This window comes from Vanderwaltozyma polyspora, genomic scaffold, assembly GCF_000150035.1.
Source record: "Vanderwaltozyma polyspora DSM 70294 KpolScaffold1017 genomic scaffold, whole genome shotgun sequence".
Taxonomy (NCBI): domain Eukaryota; kingdom Fungi; phylum Ascomycota; class Saccharomycetes; order Saccharomycetales; family Saccharomycetaceae; genus Vanderwaltozyma; species Vanderwaltozyma polyspora.
In genome coordinates this window covers 2,096-28,272 of record NW_001834596.1, presented here as the reverse complement: position 1 = coordinate 28,272, position 26,177 = coordinate 2,096, and the positions used below count along the sequence as shown (strand labels likewise).

Genomic DNA, 26,177 nt, shown 5'->3' with positions numbered 1-26,177 from the left:
TGTCCTTTTCCATTCTTTAATTTTCAATTCATAACGCATAGTATCAAATTTTAGTCTTGAATTTTCAACACTCTTACGTAGTTGATGAACATTTTTAAATTCTGTATTGATTAAATCTTTTAGTTTGTTATTAAATTCATTTACAATTAATTTATCCATTTCAGTTTTACCATTGTCAATATTTCTGTAACAATTTCCTAATGATTCGAAAATTTTATGTAAATCTGACCATTCCTCATCATCCTCTTCTTCTTCCTCATCATCCTTATGATTCAATTTAATTGTATTTGTTACCGAATTAACATTTGAGGCGGCATCAAAAGAAGCATTTGAAATAGCTTGAGCAAAAGATCTTGGCAAGAAAGATTTGTTTGATTGAATATTTTCATCATTTTCATCAGTGTTAGTAACATTATCGTCATTAGTCCACCAATCGGAAAGAGATTCAGTTAGGTTTGGAGGATAATCGTAACCTTCAGTTTCATAAGTTTTAGTTACAGTCAATAATCTTTTCAAGGCTTTTTCAATTGCATCAGTCTTCAATTCCAAATCAGTGTAAGTTGGAGGTAATTTACTTGGTTGATCGTTAATGGTACCTAACTTTTCTTGAATAAATCTTGCTTTTGATTTAATCGATAATTTAGTATTTGGATCATTTAAATAATTTTCCAAATTTTCATTTACATTTGACAAAGCATTTGTCAAATTCTCTTGAGTCTTCAATGCGACATTAGATATCGAATCAGTAAGTTTGTCAATAGAAAATCCAGAAAACATGATAGGTAAGTGTCTTCTAGTCGATTAGGTTCTTTCAAATTTGCTCCTCCACAAATATAGCAACCAATTGAGTTAGGTTTTTAGGTGTATCTAGTTCTGAAATTGGGATGACATCAATGTGGGATCAATATATTAAAGTAATCAATTTAATCATCAGTTTCATGTAGCTTAGTAGCAACTATTTGATCAGCCCAGCCAACTAACCTTATTTCGAAAGAGGGCAAGTAAAAGACATGCAAAAAGGAAAGAAAGAGGTTCGTGACACGTTCAAGGAAAGATGGGTTTCGAAAGATATTACCCGGAGATGGTCACATGATGTAATACCGGGTAACAAAATTCTGACCTGGATCCGATGAGGTTGAAAGACTATTTACTTTTACGGGAATAAGTAAGAATCATAAAATAAAATATTTCAATAAATTAGGTGACAGCCCTGGTGATATAGAGACGAGCAAAGTCGATTAATGGCTTCAAGGTTATTTTTGATCTCTAAACGCAACACTGTCCAAATTTTTGCTGTAATAACTTACTATCAAAGGAAACAAGAAACAATGAAGTGGGACAAGAGTGCATTGAATAAATACCCCTATTGACTAACCTCAGAAGCTTGCGCTTGCAAAAAGAATAAATATTGCTATACAATGAAGACAATGAGAGCAAGGGGAAACCCCCCCACCATTATAGCGGTTGTAAAGAACAATAATAAAAAAATAATTTTTTATTCCAAACCTTAACTATAATGTTAATAACAAGAACAATTAATAATAGTAGTGAGTGAATTGTGGTAACACTTTATCTAATCAAAACGACAGTTTTACTTATCCTAATTTTTTTTTCTTTCTCTCACTTCAAATTCAAACAGCTTTTCATTATTATAATATTGGACCAATCATCGATATCGGACTAGTTTAAGCTAAAGAGATTGAAAAATAAAAATTAGGATTTTAAAAGAAGAGAAAAGAAGAGAAGAGACATAGAGAGAGCAAGAGACATTAAAATTGAAGCCAATTAATTAATTATTCAAGCCAATAATCAATAATCAAATCATTAATGGTACACGAATTGATTATTCTCTTTAACATCCATCGCCTCCCCCCTCTTTCTTCTCCTCTCCTATTTTATTTTTCTCTTGTGAAACCTCATCCTCCCTATTACATTGGTGGTGAAACTTCCCCTATAAACAAGACAAAATCCATTTGTAATATACCTATGCTATGCTATATCCACTTAATACGTGATGTGAATTGCAATTGTAATTGCAATTGCAATTACAATTATATCACCACACCACATCTTTTCTTAGCCGAAACACCCCTTGTTTTAGGTATTCCAATATAATACCAAATTCTTCATGATCGCAATTAAGATAAAAAAAAGATATAACAGAATTTATCTATCATATGCTGTTAAAAGATCAAGCAAGATAAAAATATCCAAGCCAGAAGCTCTCCCTCTCTTGATGGTTCTTGCTGTACCCACCCCACTAGGAAACGAAACGAAACGAGACGAATCGAAACGAAACGAAACGAAGCGAAACGGCTTCCAGTGATCGTGGTGGTGGCAGTCTTTGACTCTTATGGTTAATAGTATTACAATAATTAACCAATTTGGGTAGATATACGTTCTGTCTCGGGGTAGGAAGTGGAAGAAGAGAGACAGAGAGAGGAGGGGGGAAGGCAGATGAAGAAGAATAGAATAGAAGAGAATATAGTACTATTCCGAATTCCTAATGGATGGGATAGGACACCACAACACATCCAGTGGGATTCCACCTATCGAACGTTAAATTATGATAATACTCGCGTAATGAACACACTAAATAGTAAGGAATAGTACTAATAATATGGCATCTATAACAGGATATTCCACCAGTTACATACGGCCATTTTACTATTGCGGCAAAGGGAGAGACGGGAAGACAGATAGATAGATGGTGGACTGGGAGGGAGGCATTACAAGGAAAGAGAATAGAATAGCATAGCAGAATAGTATAAGGTTAATTTAAAACTTGAGTAGAAAAATAGCAGTACTAAAATTAATTACAAGACACTGAAATTTGTTTTTTGGTATTATTCTCTAGTAGTCTCTCGGTAGTGGAAAAACAAAACAAAACAAAACAGAACTTACAATAATAGTAATAATAATGAAAGCCAAGTCCAAGAGAAATTTTTTTTGTTCCGTTAGAATACGGGTGTACCGTTACATTACAGTACGTTACGTTTCGTTACGTTCCGTTTTGAACATATTTGTTCCCACTAAGTAGCATTGCTATTGCCATTATACACTTGCGACAGCTTAGACACTTCTCTCTGCATATACGCAAACTAAAACCAAATTGAATAGCGTTGCGTTACACTTTCTTGCCTTGTGTCTCCTTCCTGCCTGTACTAAAGTGAAAAAAAAATAAAGGATCTTTAGATGAAAAAGAGTGATAAGGTCAAGAGGTCGTTGTACCTCTTGAAGCATCAGCATCAGCAGCATTAATCATCATCACGAAACCCGAAAACCCTCCTACTAGACATATAGTAGTTGATACTACATCAGTCAAATTAGTTATCACTTTAAGAAATTGTCGTGTTCTGCTCAATTTTTTTCCCTTTCATTTCCTTGTTTTACTATATGCAATTTAGCATTTCGTCATCTGCTTAGTAGTTTTTTCAGTGATAGTTGCAGAGTTCTTCTTCTTGTTGCTATTGTTGCTATTGTTTGTTTGTTTGCTTCTTTGTTTGAGCGTTTGTGTGTTTGCTTCTTTGTTTGCTTGTTTGCTTGTCTGTTTGTTTGCTGCTTCTGCAGTGTGTCCTTCGTTTCAGGATAAACTCAAAACCGACTCTTTTCAATTCGTTGCTTTCTTGGTTGTTTGTCTCTGAGTCCACCTTTCACTCTCTCTGGGTAGTGCCATACAGAGAGGGGATTCTGAAAGGGAGGGGGGAGGGAGGAAAAGCTAATTAGAAAGACCTCTAACACACACACCTTACCTCGAGACAGAGTCTCAGTATACGGGCTTGGGCTTAGGTGGGAGTTTGAGTTTTGAGTTTGAGTTTGAGTCTGGGCACGGGCATCTGGTACGCCCTCTCCCACCACAATGTGTGCGCATTTTTGGTGTTTTTTTTTCTTTTCTTCCATTTCGAAATCCGTTTGGTAGGACAGCACAGAGAAGGACCCAACGAGACATTACACAGGCAATGTTCAAAACGTGAAAACCAACCAAACAAACAAGGTATAACAATACAGCTGCTTTGCTTGATGGGCCAACACAACATAACACAAGTGGAAATCAATCAGTACACAATTCTCACCGACAAAGAGAGAGAGACCTTTTTTGCTTTCTGTTGTTTATACCCTTTTGACATTATTTTGTTCGTTAGCAGTTCGACGTTTAAACCACGAGAATGATATAAACCTACCGTGTGACTACCTGATAGATATTAGTAAGAAATTGTGTAATGCAACTGCACAAGAGAGGATAGGATGGGAATGGGATGGGATGATATGTGATGATCGATGGTGGGTACAAGTTAGGTTGATTGATCGATTGATTCATTTGAAGGTGGTGGTGGTGGGACGGGACCGGGACGTGATGGATTTAGAGAAGAACACGCGGATAACATCATGGGGAAAACCAATTTGAAAATTTTTAATTTTTAATTTCAAATTTCAATTTCGAAATTAATTTTGGTTTTGGTTTCGGTTTCGGCTTTTTGCTTACTTGTATTGTATTCTCCTGCTGTGATTATTTCGTTCTTGAAATGTACAGTTTTGTCAGAATATAATATATTACAAGGCAATATAACAGATGAGAGATACTTAACCCACCATACAGCATTAGCTTTTTTTTTTTCCTTCAGTTAATTATCAAGAGAAGAGGGAACTTATAATTCTCTTAAGAACTTTACTTTATGTTTAACAACAGGAGAAGCAGAAGTTAGAGGATTGAACTCTCTTTGTCTCGCTGTCTCTCTGTCTCTCTCTTCGAACCACTCGCTGTTAACGTTCATGATATGATATGATGGGAAGTTTCTCTCTTCCACAGTGGGTAGCCAATTAGTTCTTTCCCTTCTCTCTTGCTTCTCACTTTGTAGGACCACCTCTCTGGGTATTTTATGTGTTAATTGACAATAGCTCTAAACAATTTATAAACAATTGTTTAGTTATTGAAATTGAAATTGTAATTGTTATTGTTATTGTTTATTTTACCCACTTTTTATCGTAGTTTAATTTTAAACCGCTTTGTTTACAGGGATGGTTTTTTTTCCTTTGAGATAATGTAATGTAATGTAATTGTAGGTTTTTAGTAAGTAAGGAAGGAAAGAAAGGAAAAAATTTTTTCTTTCCTTTCTCTTGTTGTGTTGTTTTGATATTATAATTACTAAATTTTTTTTGCTATCCAGTTATATTTTATTATAAATACAGTCTCCTTTTCTGCAATTACAATAATTCATTTCCAATCACTTTATCTACAATTTTGTTTTCAAAACTCTTATTCACTCTTCATTTTTACTTATGTCATCCCCTTAAACTTAGACTATAAGACACTATCAAGAAAAAAAATATTAAAGTTATTTTATTTTATCAAGGTACATTACCCATAATAATATTTAATAACACAACAATAATCAATTTTCAAAACTAGTACTGAAAAAAATTTAAAAGATATTATAAATTTAATCTTTTATTTCTGAATTCTACAACAAGTTTTATTGCTAATTTTTTTAATTAATTTAATCAACCTATTTCAAACAAACAATCCACACATACATAAATAAATATAATCCAAGATGTTGAGTTTAGCTGACAATATTATGAGAGCTATCAATTTCTGTTTCTTCGTCATCTGTATGGGTTTGATCGGTTCTTTGCTGGCGACTGAAAAAGGACACAGTTCAAGAGTTAACTACTGTATGTTCGTCCCACCATTTGCTGTTGTCACCGACTCTTTCTATGGTATATTAGCTAACATATGGACCACTCCATTTGCTTGGCCTATTATTTTGTTCGCTTTCGATTTCTTAAACTTTGCCTTCACTTTCACAGCAGGTACTGTTTTGTCTGTTGGTATTAGAACTCACTCTTGTAAGAACAGAAATTACATAGACAACAACAAGATTATTCAAGGTTCTACTGACAGATGTAGAAAGGCTCAAGCTTCCATCGCCTTCTTCTACTTCTCCTTTTTCATCTTCTTCGTCAAGGTTGTCATGTCCGCCATCAACTTGTTGTCTAACGGTGCCATGGGTTTCTCAACTCCATCCATCGGTAGAAGAAGACATCACACTGCTAACATTGGTGTCCCAGGTGCCTCTTCTCCACAAGTCGGTGTCCCAAACATCTCTCAAGTTTAAAGAATTTTACAACTGTAATCATTTTCTGATACCAGAATTTTAATCTTTTTTTTATCCTCATTATATTTTACTACTAGTACTGGTGGTATAAGCATTGCCCAGTTTGTTTTACAAAAATCTTTCTTTTATTTTCTATTTTTTTTTATTATCACCAAATTTTATTTTTACGTTTAACTATTACATGTTTCTAATTCTTCTGACTTTCACCAACATCATTTCAATCACCCCCTTCAAAACCACCACCAACAATTCCTAATTCATCCAACCCAGCTAACTGTCTTCAACTTCATCAAAACAACATTTTAACTACATTCATTACATTCATTACATTCGATGAAGGAGAGAGAAGTTGCTCTTTCCCAGTTTAGCAATAACCAATGGTGCTTAATATGTATTATGCCCAATAATCTGTCCAATTTCCATTTTCGGCCATATTCCGAAAATGGTAAACACACGCTCATAATGCGGCTGTCTTTTTTCGGACACCGCGCGTGTTTTTCAATTAATTTCCCGATTGGTCGCATGTCCTCTTTGGGACACGTTCTGGCCAGAAGGCTCTTCGAACCTAATTGGGAATAATACAGATATTGATCATCTCATCTATCTTGGGTTGAGATGAAGTTACATATACAATGAATGGTGACACTGGTGCAATCCTAGTGAAGAGAAATCGTTGGTTTAATTCTTTTTGTCTGGGGGTTGATGTTTACGTTTGAGAGCTGGTGCATGCATCAAATTGATTTTGAGCATCTCTCTCTTTAACCTAAGTGAAGGGCAGCTTCCATTACTGATACTGCCAGAGCTGACAGTTGAGGCTGCAACATATTTTCTTTCCCTCGAACACATGATGGAAGGTATCAATTCTTTTTAATCGAGAGAATAAGTTAGTATGTTTTGATGTTTCCTAATTGTATTTTTTTCATACCTCGAAGATTAACTTTGCTGATACTGCTTCTTTTTCTGCCTTCTGCCTTCGTTGTTCAATTGTCATTAATACTTCATCGACATCTATTGGTGACAGGGCTGTTTCTTTCTTTTCTATATGATATGAAAGCTGAGGTTTAGAATGGAATGGTGAAATGTCAAAAACTTTGATGGCTATAAAAAATTATAATTTAATTAAATTCCAATTTAATTAATAATCGAAAATCCTAATAATATAACATTACTCCTGCTTAATTTGTTTTTTATTATATTTTATCTTCAATATACTGGAGTATTGGTTTAATTTTATATCTTCATTTATTTTTTATATATAATTCTACTATACCTAATTTAATATTATTGTAATTCAATTTAAATTTATTAAAATACTGTTCTACTAATTATGACTTAGTTGATATGTTGATCAATTAATTGTTCCATTGGTACAGAAAATCCTTTTCCATGGTTGTTAATGTTTTGTTAGACCTATTTACAATGGTTTACATATTATATTTTATGTACTATCTGAATTTGAGCTAAAAAAAATTTAATATTTGGGTATTTTACTTTACCTTCCTAGATTTAGCAATAATGTATTTGGAGTGCCATCACTACCTCCACGAGCATTCCCATGACCGTTAGGCAAATATGTAACATTAGATGATTGCGATAGAGTTGCTGCAATTTCCTTGGAGGCCTCTAATCTTCTAATTAATAATAACCCGTCACCAGCTTTATCCAATGCCTTTGAAATATATTCAGCACTTTCGGCTTCACCTTCAGCTCTAATAACGGCAGCTTGTCTTTCTTGTTCAGCTTTTTCGACTAAAAACTTAGCTCTCTCAGCATCTTGTTGAGCAATTTGTTTTAATTCAACAGCTTTTGTAAATTCATTACCAAAAGTCATGTGTGTAATGGAAACATCTTCTAATCTAATACCAAACTCATTAGATCTTCTACCCAATTCTGCTCTGATTCTGTCAGAGACAACTTCTCTTTGAGTAATTAATTCAGCAGCATCGAATTGGGCAACAATTGCCTTCAAAACTTCATTAGAAATAGATGGTAAAACTCTTTCATCATAATCTAGACCTAGATTTTGATAAATAGTTGGTAATTGGACAACATCTGGTCTATGCAAAACTCTCAAAGTCAATGAAACCATTTGTAAATCCTTGGTACCTGTATTAGTTGCAATACTCTTTGGTTTCGTTCTAACATCATAGATAATAGCTTTTTGTAACCATGGAATCAAAAAGTGTGTACCTTCACCAATAATATTTTGTTTAACACCAGAAATTCTGTCAAAGATAACTGCTCTCGAACCACCTTTAACATCGTACATGGAAAATTGAATACCACTGACTACAATACCAATAGGTAAAGCAACCTTAGCAACTGTGTCGATAATTTTTGACATTATTTTATAATAATTAACTCTATATTATTATTAGTTACTCCTTCTCCCCGAAATTCAAATTTTGATGTCTAAAAGGAATGACAAAGAAATTGAAACAGAATCAAACAGAAGTAGATAATTATAAATCAATCTAATATACCTGATGATGTCTACAAAAAATGTTTAAAATCATTAAAACACAAGCATTAGTTGAATAGGGACTGACCTTTTCTTTAAAGTATCATCAATTTTTTATTATTGGATAAAGAAGACTGTATATTTGGTCATTATTAACGTAATACCAGCACAAATCAATATTTGATCACGTGCCACGATTGACATATCATTTCGCATCACGTGAAATAAAGGTTGAGGGTATCTTCTAACTATCAATCGCTCTACTTTTGATGAATTTGTAGTATTAATTGAATTATAAACTATACACAATGACACACATATGTCATGCTTAATCTATTTATTAATAGACTGATCTATTTTCAACTATTTATAGTTACTGATCAGGATAATAAATATATTCTAATCATTTGAAATATAGTGCTTTATAGAGATGGGCATACTGATTACCTGTATATCAGATATGTTCCAAAACAAAACAAAGTTTTGCGCCCTACTGTTTTCATCTTGATAATTTTACAAATAATTATGATTGAATCACTTTTAAATATTATTTGGAACTTGGTATTACCAAGGAGTGTACTCCTCTGAATGGAACTTTTTTGAGATGAAAACCTATTGATTTTAGATATAGGTTTCCTTCTTGATAATTTTGCTCGTAGAATGATTGGGAAAGTTTATATATCAATTGATGGGATAACAAATATATTTGGCTAATTTTTACTACTAAAGTCCTTTCTCTTTGCACAATTCAGTTTGTAAAATTATTTAAATATTGTAATTTATATACTGTCACTGATATCATTTAGAAAACAAATTTTTAAATTTGAAATTGTATTGGATCAACAGACTATGGTTGTCATTATTTGTTGCAATGAGGTATTAGAGAATATATTATATCCTTTTAAACATGTATAGATTAACTGAAAGTTTTGATCGTAGTAATTTCTTGGGTACTTTGCTTATCTGGGGCAAGAAATTATCAAAGTAAGTTTATAAGAATTGAATATATATTAAACATTTTGCTAGCATTGGAGATGTCACAAATTATAGAACTGAAATATGTAACTTTAAGAATACTACAATAAAAACATCAAATAGATCACTTTATATAAATTATATGACATTATGAACTGATTTTAAGCATCTATGACTGAGATTTCTTCATTCATCATATCAGCAGTCAAAATAAACCAAAAACATATAAAGTTGAAGTTAAAGTATCAATGTTTATCTAAATTATTTACAATGGCAGTAGTGCCAATAAAGCCAAAATAGGTTATCTAATATATTAACTGTTAGTTTAATTTCTAATAGTTTTAATTGTCAAGCCTTGTTGAATTCTTTTACTTTTATTCAAAGTTAAATTGATCAAGTGCCTCTCTTACTTTGCCCTGACCAAAAACATTAAGACATGCGGTAGTCCCCTTGACATTACAAAAGTTATTATTAATTTTGGTTTAGTTATTTGAATATTATCTTGTTATAGTTTATGAAGTAATTGGTTATATATAATGGATATACGTATGTATATGGAAAACATACAATATAAAATAAAAAGAAGATAAATTGAATGTATGTTATTTATGCATAATTAGTAATTCTGGAAGAAAATTTAGAATGATGACAATGATGACGATATTACGATGATGAGATAATGACGGTGACAACGAGGTCTATGATAATGATGATGACAAATGACGATAAAAAATTACCTTTCTTTAAAAAAACATTTATTCCTTATCTACTAGTTGGTAAGGTTTCAAATCTTTGACTACTTTACGAGGGATGTTTTTCCATTCTGGATAATACTCCATACCCATAATTGAAGTAGACCACCAGCTATAAGGCAATAATTTTGAAGGTACTCTTGGATTAAATCTCCAAGTGCCATTCACGCCACCAGATTTTATTCCACCAGTGCCTCTATCACCAGATAATGTATTGAATTCTTGGCTGGTTATATTTTTGTCATGTTCCTGTAGTAAGGATGCGTCATTGCTATTGCTTTCTGCATTCACCAGATCTTGGCCAAATATATTCTTTGTGTTTCCAGTATTTCTAAACAATGGGTTTTCCTTTACTGGATAAGTAATTGGTCTATATCCACTAAACAAAATATCATTTGTCAAAGTCGTTGATTCTAGGAACTGTGTCGTGGGGACTCTAGGCAGTGATCTGAAAATATGCTCTGTATCACTTGACATCTTACGTTTCATAAACCTTATTGGGGTAGATGAATAGCATCTGACATATGAATATCTTTGAAATTTCAATACTGTATTCATTTGAATGTGTTATAGTAGTATAGTTCTATATGAACTCTTGTATCTTTAGTTATCGTTTAATAAGGGGTGTTTGAATTAAAAAAAAGTTATAGTAAGTTTAAATAAAAAAAATAATGACAATCCTGATAAAGCCAATTATTAATTATAATTAAACGCTTCTCTCTCTCTCTCTTGATATACCTTGTATGATTGTTAAAGTTTATGTTCAAATCTAAACCTAATGCTAAATCTAAATCTAAACCTAAAACTAAACTCAAAGCTTGCTTAGTCAAAACCACAAATAGGGGAAATAATAAATCAATATAAGTGAATGTACTTTGCTATGTTTCGACAAATACTACAAGAAACTAGTGTATCGAATAACAAAAAATCAAACCCTTATATATAAACGAGTAGAAGCAAATGTAGTAGTTTTAAAATCACCAACAAGTAAGGTGAACCTTTATATAAATGGATGGGATGAAGATGAGAGTGAATATAAGATGGGTTACGAAAAGATGATAATAAGGAGAGGAGAAGAAACAGTAAACATTGAAATCAAAATCCCATCCCACCTTACGTATATCTTATATATGGGAGATAGTGCTAATCAAGATAACGATACCAAGAGGCTGTCCGCCACGATCACAGACCTTAATCGATTCAATCAATTAATCACTTAGTTGGGTTCTTTATTTTGAATCAGTGTATAGCATATATAGCACATCATCTTGCAATAAGAGTTAGTATGGGGATACTGAGGTGTATTTGTAAATGTAAATGTAATTGTAATTGTAAATATAATAGTGATGGTGATGGTGATGGTGATGGTGATAGTGATAGTGATAGTAGTGGAAATGATTAAAAATGTGCTTTAATTTCTTGCTAGTTTGGGTGATAATTGCTTAATCGATAAAAATCAAGGAATCAAGACAAGACAAAAAATGCAATGAAATGAGTTGAGAAAGGTGTAATGGATTGCATGCATATTGTAACGTTGGCATTTCAGTTATTGTTTGCTTGACCATGTTCACCGATATTTCCAAGAGTACTTGATGACTTTGGGGAAGATATATAGATAGAAGATGATTAAGGGAATTTTCAAGTTTCCATTCACATTTCCACCTCGACAAGCTTGAACTCGAAATTGACGTTAGTGGTGGTCGCCTTTATCTTCAATCTGTCTTGTTTCCTCTCTTCTCTTCCGGCCCTCTGTCTCTTCCGGCCCTCTGTCTCTTCCCCCCCCCCCCCCTCGTAACGCATTGACCATCCATAAGTTCAAGACACACACCCCATTTTGCTAATTCCTGATGGATTACAATACGTAATTAGCAAAATGTATGTACTTGCAGTGGGAATACATACAGAAACCTCTCGTTGCACCGATAAAATAGGCAAAATGAAGTTGATGAAAGGTATTATACTATCTATTGTTTCTGATGATTTTAGAGTGTGGAAGGGTGTGTACGTTTGCAACTATCTTGCAGTCTCTAGCTAGCAATGTACTCAGAGAGGGACTGGCATCTTGGACAATATATTTCATTGGGAGGTTGGGGGGAGAGATAGAGGGGGGTGGGACCCCATGGGAAGAAGACAGGGAGGTGGTTGAGTTGGGTGGGTAGGTTATTGTATTGTATACTATATGGTAGAGTATCTTGTAATCCTTCCTCTTGTTGATTCCGATGTTGGATTAAGCTAAAAGTTCCCCGTTTAAGTTAGCTAAGCTTAGCCTAGCTTGGTGTAGCTTGGTGTAGCTTGGTGTATCTTATCAAGAGGCATATAAGATGTGTTGGAAGAGGAACACAGGGCTGGTCTTAGTATTTAGTGACCAAAATCTTGTTCATAGTTGAGTTGGGCCTGCGTTGGGCTCGCTTCTTAATGGTCATGGTTCGGTTGGTTTGTCATCTTCTGCACCGTTGAACTCAGCAGACCACAGACTGCATGAATGCACACACAGATTTGTTCTCGTGACCAAAAATATATAGAATGGAGGGTAACCATTGTGAGGATATAATGAACGTCAGACAGGTGGTTGGTTAAGTTGCTCGCAAAAAGAACACAGAAGTTTTAGCTAGCTTGATATCAGGGTAAATTATTGGCACGTGCTATTTGTATAATGTATTCTTTGTTGTGAATTCTTAATTTATAGATATCTAGCACTTATTCAACGTATAATTACTAGATATCTATAAATTANGAATTCACAACAAAGAATACAATAATAGAGATCTTTACTTTACCTTACTTTACTTTACTTTTTTTATTTATTCATTCATTCATTGTTTCATCGGATGTTATTATAAAGATTCCGTCAGCAATAATTTCGGTTACTAAACGTCGTCATGGCAGAAGAACAAGATGTTTGAATGAAAATTGTATACATGACAGCGTTAATGATCTAATGTTAAACCGACTAAGAATGGTGTAAAAAAAATTATATAAATTGCCTAGGTATTCTGAAAGATATACATGTCAATCAGATTGTGAAGCATTTCTTGGTATAATGTTAATTTAATTAAATCTAATTTATCAAATATATTTTATAAATATATAATTAAGTCACCTATATAAGGTAGTTGATTATTAAAGTCGTACGTTCATGATGGGGGAGGGTAAAAAAAATAAAAATTAGGAAAGTATTATTATATGATAAACGTATTGAAAGAATATCGAATATTACGATTCTTACTTTTTCAAAATATAACCAAAAGAGAGAGAAGGCCACGTTACTGGTCTGAACCTCCTCCTTTAATCACATTTTGGATGAGCGAAAACGATATCAGTTGCCGTTCTCAAACAAAATTTGCAAACTTCAATTGGGAAAAACCGTTATATTAAAATTATTAAAAGGAATGAAACTGTCGGTCTTTATTGTACCCAATTTAGGTTTTGAATTTATTGTGATGACAATACTAATGTCGTCATCAATGTCAGAAAATAAATGTATTGGTATTAGTTGAAAGTTCTTTTTCGTAATGTTCTATTTTAAAAGAAGAAAAATTAAATTGAACTGTCTCCGTGTATAAATTTGCAGTTACAACTATTCTTCTAATGCATCCAATGAGTAATCTTTCTTAGATAACTTACCTCTCAATGTCTTACCATAGTAGTAGAAAGCAAATGGAATAGCAACCATAGCAGTGGAAATGAATGCTAGTAACCAAGAGGCCCAGTGTAACCCTAAGTTATGGTACATTTGGTTAGTGAATAATGGGAATGCAGCACCACCAGCAGATCTTAAGAAAACCTTGGTAGCCAAGGCACTTGAAGCAAATTGAGCATAACAATCGATAATGTAGTTATTCAATGAATAATAAATCAAAACCATACCGAAACCGAAGGCAAGACCAGAAGAAGCTGGACCAACCCAAATAACATGTCTTTCGGCTGTAGCACCTAACATCCATAAAGCAATGGCAGCAAATGGAGCACCGATCATAGCACCTAACAAACGATCTTCTGGAGTTGGTTTACGTCTCTTAGTGATAGCCAAATATTTGTTTTCACAGTAGAATGTTGTAGCTAAAGCCATGGATGCACCAATTAAAATTGGAATAAACATTAAACCGACCAAGTTATCTCTGTAACCGTACAATTCACCGAAAATGACTGGGAAAGCAAAGAAGAAAGCATACAATAAAGCGTAAATCAAACAAACGTAGAAACAAACTAAAACTAAGACTGGTTCAGTAACAGCAAAGTATAATGGTCTAACACAACAAGACTTCATCAATTCCTTGACAGAGATACCTTGAGCTTCTTGTTCAGTCATGATCTTTGGATTACCGGTTTCTTTTCTCAATTTAGCAGCTCTTCTCTTTAAGATGACTGGAGCAAAGGTTTCTGGAATCAAAGCAACGACAAGCCACATAACACCGGCAAAAGCCATGTTAACCCAGAAAATCAAATCCATACGACCAGTAGAGACAGAAATGAAACCATTGACTAATGGACCAAAAACAGGACCACAGTATGGGGCATAAGCAAAGAAAGCAATAGCTCTACCTCTAGTTTCACTTGGGAACATATCAGCAATTGAACCACCGACTAAACATAAACCAGATGAAGACCAAACACCGCAGAAGAATCTACAGATCATTAAAGTTTGGACGTTCTTGGAAACAGCACAAGGAATGTTAAAGATGACGTATAAACCCATCGATACAAAGTAGGCTACTCTTCTGCCGAACAAATCACTGACAGGTGACCAAAGTAATGGACCAAAAGAGAAACCCAAAACCATTAAAGAAACGGATAAGATAGCAACTTCACTACCAACATGGAACTTTTCAGAGACAAGACCTAAACCACCAGTGATACATGCAGAACCATAAGCGACACAGATAACCAAAATGGATAAAATTACTGTGTATACCCAACGTAACCATAATGGCCAGTTATGTGGATTATCAGGATCGTTAGTGACAAAAGTAACGAATTCGATATCTGGATCTAGGTCGTTTTCTTCACCTGAAGAGCCTGATTTTTCTGTTTCTTTTTGATATTCATCACTTTCAGAATTAGAACCTGAAATGGAAGCATTGGTTTGTGATTGACGGTCCATTTGTCTAGTTCTTGTACGAGTGACAGCTAATGATGATCTACCTAAAGATTGTAAAGTAGCAACTGGAACTAAACCTGTTGGTGTTTCCATGGTATATTCTTCTGGGAAAATTTGAACCCTTGAAGTCTGTGGAGCATTGACACCAGGAATTGGAGCTTCTGAAGTCATACCCATATCTTGAAGAGACTTGACAGTCTCTGTTCTAGATAATTTTAATGGATTTGAATTCAGTTCATTTGATTCTGAAGGCATATATTGTTGAGGTTGTTGATGATCCTCTAAGTCCGCTATAGAACTACTACTTGAGTTGTATGATTGTATATCTTCCATTTCACTTGCCATTTTGTCTTATAAAATAATGTATGGTATTAATGCAATGATTGATGAAAATGTATAATTAATAAATGAAAATTAAATTAATGTGGGAATAAAAAAATTAATGACAGTAATATTTGTATTAGAATAAGAATTAATGAATTAAAAAATAAAAATTATTGTAATGCCAGTAAGTATTCTTAAATTGCAATTGAAACCCTTTTGATTAAAAGATGAAGGAAAAAGCTATAATATATAGACTTTTAAAAAAGAAAAAGGTTAAAATTTAGCAAAACGTTAAGCAACTAACTAGTTTTGTATAGTTAAACTCTTGCAATGATCTTAAAGTGTTTGGTTTAAGTATAAAGATTGAAGAGAAATAAAAAAAGGTATAAACAAAATTTTAATAATTCGATTTGAAGATAATTACAATTGATCAAGGAAATTTTAGAAATCAGAAGTATAAGAATTTAAGCATCCATATATATATGTATATATGATATTAATTGATATGCTTGAGAAATCATTGAGAATGCCTGAAATATGAACAAAAAGAGTGAAAAAATAGCAAAACCAAAACAAACCGAACCGAACTATGAAAAAAAAAAATTTAACCATATTCACTCCTTCGTGAGTATTTAAATTTTGAAATCGAATAACTTCAAGTAATAATTAAGTTCGAAAAAAAAAATTGTTGCAGGGAAATAGGTTTGGAAACTAGATGGAAAAAAAAAGGAAAACCAATAGTATTACCGTTTCTAAGCAAAAGGATCCATTAAATTTTTAAATACCTAAAAAAAAAAAATAATAGTAATAATAATGACAACATGGACTAAATTGAGCCACATTATAGATGAGTGTTATAGTAGTATACCAACGAAACCTACAAGTATTTCCCTCTAGTTAACCAATTGTAAGTATAAACTTCAGAGATGAAATCAAATAATTAAAAAGGAAAAAAAAAGTAATGATAACAGTAGATGAAATTACTTAGAGTTATCGCATCGTTTGCATGCTTTTGATTGCAATTGCAGCCTTCAGTCAATTATTTTTTAAGTTAATTAATTAGAACAAAAAATCAACCTCCCTTCTTCTCTTGTCTTGTCTCGCCTTGCTCTTGTGATCAAGTTTATTACCTAAGTTCATTAACGATTTGAAAATACCGATTTAGTCGAAACAGTTTACCTACAAGAGGGAAGGACATAGCTTTTGAAGTAGAGTCAGTAGTCGGATATCGTTAACAAAAGATCAAGAGAAGAGATGGGTCGGTTGTTTTACAGTTAAAAGAAATTTCACGAAGAAGAGTGTGAATAATAGAAAAATATCTGCAATCCTAATATGGTAACTAATTAGTTTACTACTAAAAACGACAACACTAACATCAAAACTACAACAACTGCATAACAATAATAAATTCAAAAAAAAAAACTTTTTTCCTTCACAATGATCTTGGATTAATTTCAACATGCTATGTTGTACAAAATACTCTTGGAGTGATGTATTCGAAATCGATTAAAAAACAATTTCTTTTCATTTTCACTGTAGTAAAGTAGTATATCGTTGTTAGCTTATAATCATGTTCGAGGGAGAATTTTCCGATGATGAAGATGATATATGAAAATACTCAGTGATACAAGTATTTAACTGGTTAAAGTGTAATATCGATGAGCCGTACCTAGCAGGAAAATTAATTGCGACATAAGCCCCAACACTTTGAAGCTGCAAGTGAGTGATTGCCCTGTACTCTCTTGCTCTTTCTCTTTCTATTTCTCCCTGTTGAAGAGTAATTACAGCACATAACAATAGCTACTAAAGACCTTTTTGTTGGAAGTTTGGGACAACCTGGTTGCTGATTTATTACGACCTTTCAAAAATGTCTCCCGTTGTATTCTGGGAATTAAAGTGAAAAAGGTAAGGTCTATACTGAAAAAGGTATCCGGTTTGGAAATTTGGACCTGTATGAAAAAATATATATAGCATGAAAATATCTTGAGTATAGATAAATCATGGAGGAACAAGACATTTTGCTATGGTTGAAGATTTATTGCCTCGTGTACGTCCAGTTTACTGGGATCAAGATATGCAATACTGAATCTCTGTATCTCTCACAAACTGAAAGATTCTCTGCTACAACTCAGTTTCACTTCACCCATTAAAAAAATAAATAGGAAACTTTAAAGAAAGATATCTCCCACAAAATCATACACCTGTTTTGTATTATCTAAGAAAACTAATTCACAATATCACTCTTGCATCTTTACTTCTTAGCTTTCTTTTTAAAAAGACCTTTTTTTTTTTATTAGTGAATTCTGATTTATTTGAACTTATTTTAATTTATTTTTAGTATCTGTTTCGAAGATAATGCCTCACTTAACTATTACTTAGATTCGATGCCAATTATTGAAATTGCCTCCAGAAAACATCTCGGAGTGATGATCTATCTACCAATTTGTGTATTTGTGATGCCGAGACTTAAATTTGTTATATATTTCTTTCTTTGCTAGGCCATGGTCGTTTACTATATTGCTGTTTATTCGCCAGGCATACCTATATTTCTATACTACTTCCTATGCATTATAATCCTTTGTCTGTTAATTTCTCTACGCTATACTACGAAAGAAGAAAGCAATTTTTATTTTTAAGGATATCGATCCATCTCATCAATTATTAAAAATGCAAGGGATACAATTAGCGGTTCTGGCTTTCTATCAAAACATCTATCGCTTACTGTCGTTTCTTTCCCTATGCCTACTGGCTGGTTGGCACTTTGAAATTAATAAGAAAAATCCAATGTGGCTAGATCTTACTTCACTGGGTATCTATCCTAGGAGTGATTAAGCATACAGATAATTGGGACACAATCTTTCTTTATGTGACATGAGCGGCGGATAATAGATATCTTTGATGGGTTGAGTAAAATATAAAAGTTTCTCCTCTATTGCAATTATTCCGTTCAAGATTCGTTTTCAATCTCTTTCCTAGATCTGTAATTCTTATTACATTTAATCACATCTTTGAGGTCCATTTATTATTCTTTGAAATTGTAGTTAATTAAAGAAATCAAATTTCAAATTTCTAATTATTACTAAAACCAAAAATTAAGATTGTTAGTAAGTTATTGCTTTTTCTTTTCTGATTTAATAAATATGATCGAACTCATGAATCGAACTATATTTCCAAAGTAGGAGCTTTTTGTAAACTAATATTTTGCATACATCGCTCTAGCATGTTTCTACTAAAATAAGCAAGATCTGCTTTCTTCCTACCAGATTTCTCAAGAATATACTATTAAACTTTTCTTTTAGCTATGTTGTTACACATACTTAAGATTCGAGGGATTACATTAGCCCTTCGTCACCATCATCCCTCTCTCTAAATTGCATGAGATTTCAATGTCTATCTACTACTTACTATAGAGGTCGTAATAAATTAAGAGCAAAAAGGTTTGTTATATGAAATTCTTTTAAAGCATTGAACCGATTGGAACTAATTCCAGATGGTAATTGGTTATTTGGCTCGAACTGTATATCTTGTTTCTTATTCTTGATATCACCGACATAAGTATGCAAAAATCTTACTAGCAATTTTTAATAAATTATAACATATCAATTATATTTTAAGCAAGGGGTACGTTAACTCTCTGTGTTTTATAGAGGTTTGTACAAAATTGGTTATATAAGACCCCGGGATTTAATTACCTCTCCCACAAATTGCTTCAAATATTGGAATTTATTTGTATTGCTTTTTATTCTTATTTTAGGAATTATCCATTAAGTACCGGTTTGGATCACTGCTAATTAATGGTTGTTCTTAATGATCAATTGCGGGTTAATGATATTTTCAAGGTTAACGCAAACAAGTTTGGACCCTCTTGAAGCATATAACTATCTCTCGCCCCCACCCTGATCTCTAATAGCTTTTTGCTGAATAATCCAATTTCAATAGACACCAATTGTTTACAAGTAAATGATTTTGGATGCAATACAATTATTTGAAGGCTATTATAGCAATTCTTGTTTTTACGTTTTTATTTGAAGATGATGCTTTTATTCATAGCTTGATTTACGAAATTACCCTCTATGGCTAATTAAGTTGAAAATAAAAATATTGAAGAACTAAATATATAAATCAAACCAAAACCTTAGGTACTTGTTTATGACACAGAACTATTAGATGGAATAAATATTGTTTTGAAAATTTCCCAGTCTAACATTTAGGATTAATTATTAAAACATTATAATTTCAATCGTTTTCGTTCAGAAGCTTTTTTTATTTATAATCGCCGGTATTTTATTCTAATTGTCTCTGGTATTTTGAAGGTTTCTTTTGGCATATCAAATAACATTCTCTTGTATGTATATCTAATCACTACTTTTACTGTAAAACCTTACTTCATGTCTGACATTTGTGTGACAGTAACGGTAACACTATATTATGTAACGAGTAAACCCCACCGTTGATTGCGACTAATTGATGAATGTTAGTAACTAAGATCCCGTGACCAAGCAACTAAATGGAGTATCACGAGGGTAAAATTCTAACACCTCAGCGGAAACTCAACCATAATCAAGATTTGGATAAAGACACCAAGTATCAGTTACTATTAGGTTACGTTGATTTAAAATCAATATACATATATGGTATATTTAGAGTTCATAATACAAGATGTATAATACCCTACATATATTTATATATGCTCTAAATTAGCTATTTTATATGGTATGCTCATTTGGATGTATAACTTTCGTTGTTTAAGAGGATAAGTAAAACGGCGAAGATTAACAACAGGACATGTTACCACTATGAATTTTAGATACCATATAAGTTACCTAATTTTCAACTATTTGCTATAAACAGAATGAGAATAATTACTATGAATATACACAATTAAATTGCCAGTACAATTGCATTAGTTAACCAATCCTCCTATTTATACAAAACTTGAGAGAGAACTATCTTCTCGTTCACTGAGATAAGAGCTTTTGTTGAATCACTTTAATAAATCAATGAATATAATATAGTTAATCCCTAATAATTCCCAGTTATAAGGTGTAATGTTCAAACTAGGATCTTCACATGAATTTAAATTTGTGTTCTAATGACGTATCTAGCACACTCATAATTCGTGAATTTCCTTCAGTCACTTCATAACCATATTGGTCATGTGATTTGAAAGTCCGACATTTCAAAGATCATTATTAACGTAGATCATTAATTTCAATCTGTTCATCTATCAATACTGGATTTTAAAATATTGTATATTTAAGATCAAGGCTATTGAATAACACAATGCAAAACATTGAGTTACTCAACAAATTATAGAGGTAGCATAACTTACCAACCCAATGCATAAAAATGACTGCCTCATCTAATATGGATGTTGATTTGCAGGTAACGAATCTTATGGGTTCTCTATCTGCTAGAACAGCAAATCAATATAAATCCTATTATACCAAATATATAAAGTGGTGCCATTCAAAAGGATTCATTCTAGACACCGAGGATACCGAGTTTGTATATAAGCATTTACCAGTGTCATCGAATTTATTCCATTGGTTTTTGATGGATGATTTCATTACAAATACCGATGCAGCGGATAGTCATTCAACAATAGAGTCCTCAAATTTAGATCATGAAAGTGTGAGTCTGAAGATCGGTACTTTAAAAAAAATAGTATCAAGTTTGAAGTTTTTAGCTAAAATTTGTTCTATTCACAAAGAAGGAACCGAGGATGTTCATATCGATGAGAAATATTTAGAATCAATCATTAGATCTCATACATATTGGTACAATGAGCTTACTGCTTTCAATAATACTATTAATATGACAAATACCCACCCAGCAATTTTGAAAGTTTCCATAAATCTATGGAATCCCCAGACATTGAATTTATCTGATAAAATATTCAAGACAGGTTTGGAAAAATCAAGGTTTTTAGTAGATTTCCATTTCACTAATTATTTGCATTTGAATTACTCAAAAAGATCAATAATAAAATTATTCCAGTTGAATGGTAATAAAGAGAAGAATTGTATCACCTTAGATCAATATGATGAAACCTCTAGGACGCATAGCCCGTTACTTCTGTTACCTCAAAGTTGTCCATTTTTATGTCCCATTACATCGCTTGCCACATATTTATATCTCAGGTTTTATGGTATTAGAAATGTTTATAAAGGAGACGGATTCCCAGATTTATCAAACACAATTAAACAGTCAAAAATGGATTATAGTAGTGTCACAAAACTTTCGGCGAACTTAATTCATTGGTTAGATCTACCCTTAATTAGAGGGAAATCTCCATTAGATTACCCAAAGGATGAGACTATGAGCAATTACTATTCTATTGTATTTAGATATTGTCACCTTCCATATAAAAGGAGAGAATACTTCCAAAAGACCAGAGTCGAATTTCCAACCTGGACAGATGAAGAGTTTAATGAATTCGATAATATTTTAAAGGAATCAATGTCAACCGCATATAAGTATAAGGTACCATATGACTTTGCCAAAATATTGAATTTAAAGTCTCCATTCATTCCATATGATAATGTTGATAACTCTTTAACAAATGAATCGATGTTACCAGCAAGTTTATTGGATCAGCTATTTCCAGAAATTGATCAGTACAAACGTCATTCAAATATTTTATCAAAAGAAGCTAAGAATTTTTTGAATTTAATGGAAACTTTGAGAAATGCCTTGCTAAAAAATTTACCATGGATTTTCCATTTCTTTCCACATCATGATATCTTCAAAGACTCATTATTTTCGAATTCCGATTTTCAATCATATTTCCAAGAAGTTATAGGCAATTCGGTAAAACAAAATCCCATGAATCAACTACCTTTTGATATATTACCAGGTATCAATAAATATACAGAAAACGATATTTATGACGTTCTTATTGAACCACCTTTAAAAACAACTTCCATATCTAGTTCAACTTTGGTGAACTTACCTTCGATTCAATCAGGAATTGCATCAAATTTAGATACATCGTCTATAATATCTGATGAGATTATGGGTCCTGCTTTTCAGTTTGTACAGTATCAGACGGCATCAAACTTCAAGTTATTGTTGACAACATTGTCAAAAGTCTTTAACAAATTAGATATGAAAAAATCGTCAAGGGAATTTCTTAATCAGCAAATGAATTCATTAAGTAATATCCTAGTAGAAAAAATTAATAGCAGTAAACCAAGTGATGTTAAAAAAATTGAATCAGGGAATGACGATGAAGAAAATTTGAAAATAGAAGAATTGCAATCAAAAGAAAAGGAACATGCCAAACCAAAACCTAAGTTTGGATTATTAGATTTAGATTCATCATCATCTGAAGAATCAGAGGAAGAGTCTGATAGGGAAGATATCAATGAAGACAATGAAGATGATGAAGATCGAGATATGCAAGAGGAATTGAAATTTATGGTTAATGAATTGGTAGGAGAAAAAGTTAGAGCTACATTTAAAATACAAATGAGTGAATATGAAAAGAAATTAAAAATGTCAATGGAGAAGCTTGTTGAAGAAAAAATATCACAAACATTGAAAACTCAAACTTCAACTATCGAGGGAACGATTAATGACATTTTAGACAAGAGGAAGAGAGATCAAGATAGAATTGAAAAAGAGGAGGAAGAAGAAAGAGAGAGAAATAGAATTAAGAAGGCTAGATTAGAACCGGTTTCAGTTGAATTGCCAGCTTTAGAATCAAATAAACAAAGGGAAGAAAATTCACTTAAGTTTATCATCAACTCTGACATTGACACTGTTGAAGGGGTGATATTAGAATGGTTCACCCCTAATGCAGAATTCAATAACGAGTCGATACATTCTATGAACAAGAAGCATGGGAAAGAATGGAGAATTCCCTTTAAATCATTATATAAGGAAAGGAAAATTATCATTGAGTTTTATATTTTCCTAGTTAATCAAAAGCAAGTTGATAGATATAAAGCTGTTCAAATATGTGAATCGCTTAGAACAAAAAAAGATACCAAAGATAAATCATTATCGTCATTAGCACATTATTTAAAGGATAGCAAAGTTGCTAATAATAATTCCTTTGAAGGAATATTAGAAACTTTATCTTCCTAGATTGTATTATTATCATTCATTAACTTTTTAAGTTATATCTGTAATTCTATTATTATTTAATTTTATTTTAGTGCATATACGTATGAACAATGTATTAGTTTCCACCTTTATAAACATACCCAATAGATCACAACCATCTTGTCAATAATAGACATCTTGATTATCTTTTGGTATTCTATTTATACTCATCTCATTTCATCTCATCTCGACCCATCTGGAACCTTCGAGACTTTTTTTCGCCTTCGGTCTCTTGTGAGGTAACCTTAAAGAAAATTCTAGAAGACATAGAAGTTGAGATGAGATCAAAGAAAGAGATGAGGATATTAGAAATTTTTATTCATTGCCAGGAATTACAATTGAGATTGATATATAAGAGAAGGTACATACATCCCGTTCCATATAGTGATTGTCTGATAACCATTTGTGTTTTTCTTTTGACGCTGTCTCAATAGTCTTAATCAGAGAAGCAAACGCTGAAACAACGTTCTTAGTTGCAAGGGGAGAATTTTAAGGATCAGTCCCAATTTGAAATCAAGCTATTTATTTTATAAGGGATTTATTTGGGTTTTTAAAATAACTGATTATATCAGATTAACAAGTAAATAATATGTTTTCAGTTTTGCCAGCTCAAACATTATTTGATCAATCACAACTTTGGAATAGACGTATGTTTGGAGGAAACCTGCCAAACGCTTCCCAGCAATATAAAAGAAGAAGAGGTTATTCAGGGCCTATAAGATGTGACTGTACTAGTCCTGATAGAGAAAGTTCATTTAGTGGTGATGATTACAAAGGAAATAGTAGTAGTTCTCAAGCGATAACGTACTCAGTTGATAAAATCTCAGAGGGGTTCGTCTTAAGTATACTAAAAGAAATACCTGAAAGAGAAATTTATTCAGTTATCTATTCAAAGGCCAAGGATATTAAGGAACGTAATTATAGACCTAGTTATAACATAGTTCGTGATATATTTGGTAATGAGTATTATGTTGAAGAGAAGTGTGAAGAAGACGACGACGACGACGAATTAATACGAGCAGCAATGTCACAAATAGATTTAAACTCTGTCGGTAAGAAGTTGTCCCGAGAATCCTATCAAGATTATAATATTGAGATTGAACGTAGAGGATCTAGTGTTTGCATATCTAGCTCTAAGGATAATTTCAATAAAGAATTTGAATTTGGTATTAATATTGAAGATGCCGTTGTAATTGATTGTAACATTGAAAAGAAATACAATCAAATTGGCAAAGAGATTTATTACACGGTTTTAAAGATAGGAATTACAGAAAAGCAAGAGGCCAAGGAACTATCTGACAAATCTGGGGTACGAGTGACCCCATCCTCATCGACACATAAAAAAAAGTATCATTATAAAAAACATAGAGAATCTCAAAGTAGTTCTAAACATCATAATCACCATTACAGTCAAAATAAAAGAAAGCGAACTAACAGTACTAAGCCAGTACTTGAAGAGATTGAAGATATTGAATTTGTCAATTACGAGGAGTCTCTTCAAATGAACCCGCCATGTCTATCACTGATAGAGGAAATTCAAGCATAAACCGCCATATATCTATCTACATATAATGTGTATATATGAAAGTAACTAGCATTAATATCAATTATTTAGGATGAATAATTTATGATTTCGAGCAATCCAAGGAACACATGACTATAATTAGAAGTGCCCAAGAGGTAAACTGGGCCTTGCCTTTACTTGAGTACGAGGAGGACAATGATAATGACGATGATGATGTTGTTGTTTTTATAGTTTGATACCTAAAAAAGTAATTATTCACTAGCAAATACACTATATAATCCATAATAGGATAAGAATATGTGAAAATGGATTTATATTTTTAAAAGTACCATACAATACAATACAATACAAGATAAAAACCTTACTGCTATCCGTACCTTTCAACTTTTGCTTAGCTTTACAAAACTTTAACATTATTAATGAACCATTAATAGCAAAGTAATAACAAATAAAAAATCATAGGAATCATAGGAAACTAAGAGAGGAATATAGGAGATATGTACTTTTGCAAAGCCCATATAACCACATGCGGTTAAACCCAAAAGTATTGTTTTGCTATTTGCAAAATTACCAATTTAGTGTTAAATATTGGAACTTTCAGTCGAAAATTGTCAACAAAAATAAAACAACTTTCACCACAACTAGCACACTACAGAGTCCAGCACAACAAAATTAGTACTATTAAAAGCACTGGAATCCGATGAAATATCAAGAATCAACCAATATTCACGCAATTTTAATAGATTCATTCAGCTGATGAAGAAGTAGATTAACTAATATCAAGACAAGAGATAGAGAGAGAGAGAGAGACTTC

The 26,177-nt window shown here is 32.5% G+C and overlaps 7 protein-coding genes across 7 annotated transcripts in view; 3 read left to right on the top strand and 4 right to left on the bottom strand.

Moving 5' to 3' along the window:
* Positions 1 to 777, bottom strand: part of Kpol_1017p7 (uncharacterized protein) — a gene marked incomplete at both ends in the record, with an annotated part of 1,274 nt that extends 497 nt beyond the window's left edge. Inside the window, one exon of the mRNA XM_001642981.1 lies at positions 1 to 777. Within this exon, the coding sequence (XP_001643031.1) occupies positions 1 to 777 (777 nt within the window).
* A 4,775-nt stretch (positions 778 to 5,552) lies between these two features.
* Positions 5,553 to 6,116, top strand: Kpol_1017p6 (MARVEL domain-containing protein; the record flags this gene model as incomplete). Its single annotated transcript, XM_001642980.1, has 1 exon — positions 5,553 to 6,116. The coding sequence occupies one exon, from the start codon at positions 5,553 to 5,555 to the stop codon at positions 6,114 to 6,116; it is 564 nt and encodes a 187-aa protein (XP_001643030.1).
* Positions 6,117 to 7,608: 1,492 nt separating this feature from the next.
* PHB1 (prohibitin subunit PHB1) lies at positions 7,609 to 8,460 on the bottom strand (the record flags this gene model as incomplete). The annotated part of the gene is made up of 1 exon (XM_001642979.1): positions 7,609 to 8,460. One exon carries the CDS (start codon positions 8,458 to 8,460, stop codon positions 7,609 to 7,611), a length of 852 nt encoding a protein of 283 aa, XP_001643029.1.
* Positions 8,461 to 10,307: 1,847 nt separating this feature from the next.
* SUE1 (Sue1p) lies at positions 10,308 to 10,862 on the bottom strand (the record flags this gene model as incomplete). Its single annotated transcript, XM_001642978.1, has 1 exon — positions 10,308 to 10,862. The coding sequence occupies one exon, from the start codon at positions 10,860 to 10,862 to the stop codon at positions 10,308 to 10,310; it is 555 nt and encodes a 184-aa protein (XP_001643028.1).
* A 3,019-nt stretch (positions 10,863 to 13,881) lies between these two features.
* On the bottom strand, positions 13,882 to 15,747 carry TPO2 (spermine transporter; the record flags this gene model as incomplete). The annotated part of the gene is made up of 1 exon (XM_001642977.1): positions 13,882 to 15,747. One exon carries the CDS (start codon positions 15,745 to 15,747, stop codon positions 13,882 to 13,884), a length of 1,866 nt encoding a protein of 621 aa, XP_001643027.1.
* Positions 15,748 to 21,048: 5,301 nt separating this feature from the next.
* CBF2 (Cbf2p) lies at positions 21,049 to 23,820 on the top strand (the record flags this gene model as incomplete). The annotated part of the gene is made up of 1 exon (XM_001642976.1): positions 21,049 to 23,820. A coding segment is annotated over one exon (2,772 nt), but the record flags the coding sequence as incomplete, so codon positions are not given.
* Positions 23,821 to 24,427: 607 nt separating this feature from the next.
* On the top strand, positions 24,428 to 25,384 carry Kpol_1017p1 (uncharacterized protein; the record flags this gene model as incomplete). Its single annotated transcript, XM_001642975.1, has 1 exon — positions 24,428 to 25,384. The coding sequence occupies one exon, from the start codon at positions 24,428 to 24,430 to the stop codon at positions 25,382 to 25,384; it is 957 nt and encodes a 318-aa protein (XP_001643025.1).
* Between the last annotated feature and the right edge of the window lie 793 nt (positions 25,385 to 26,177).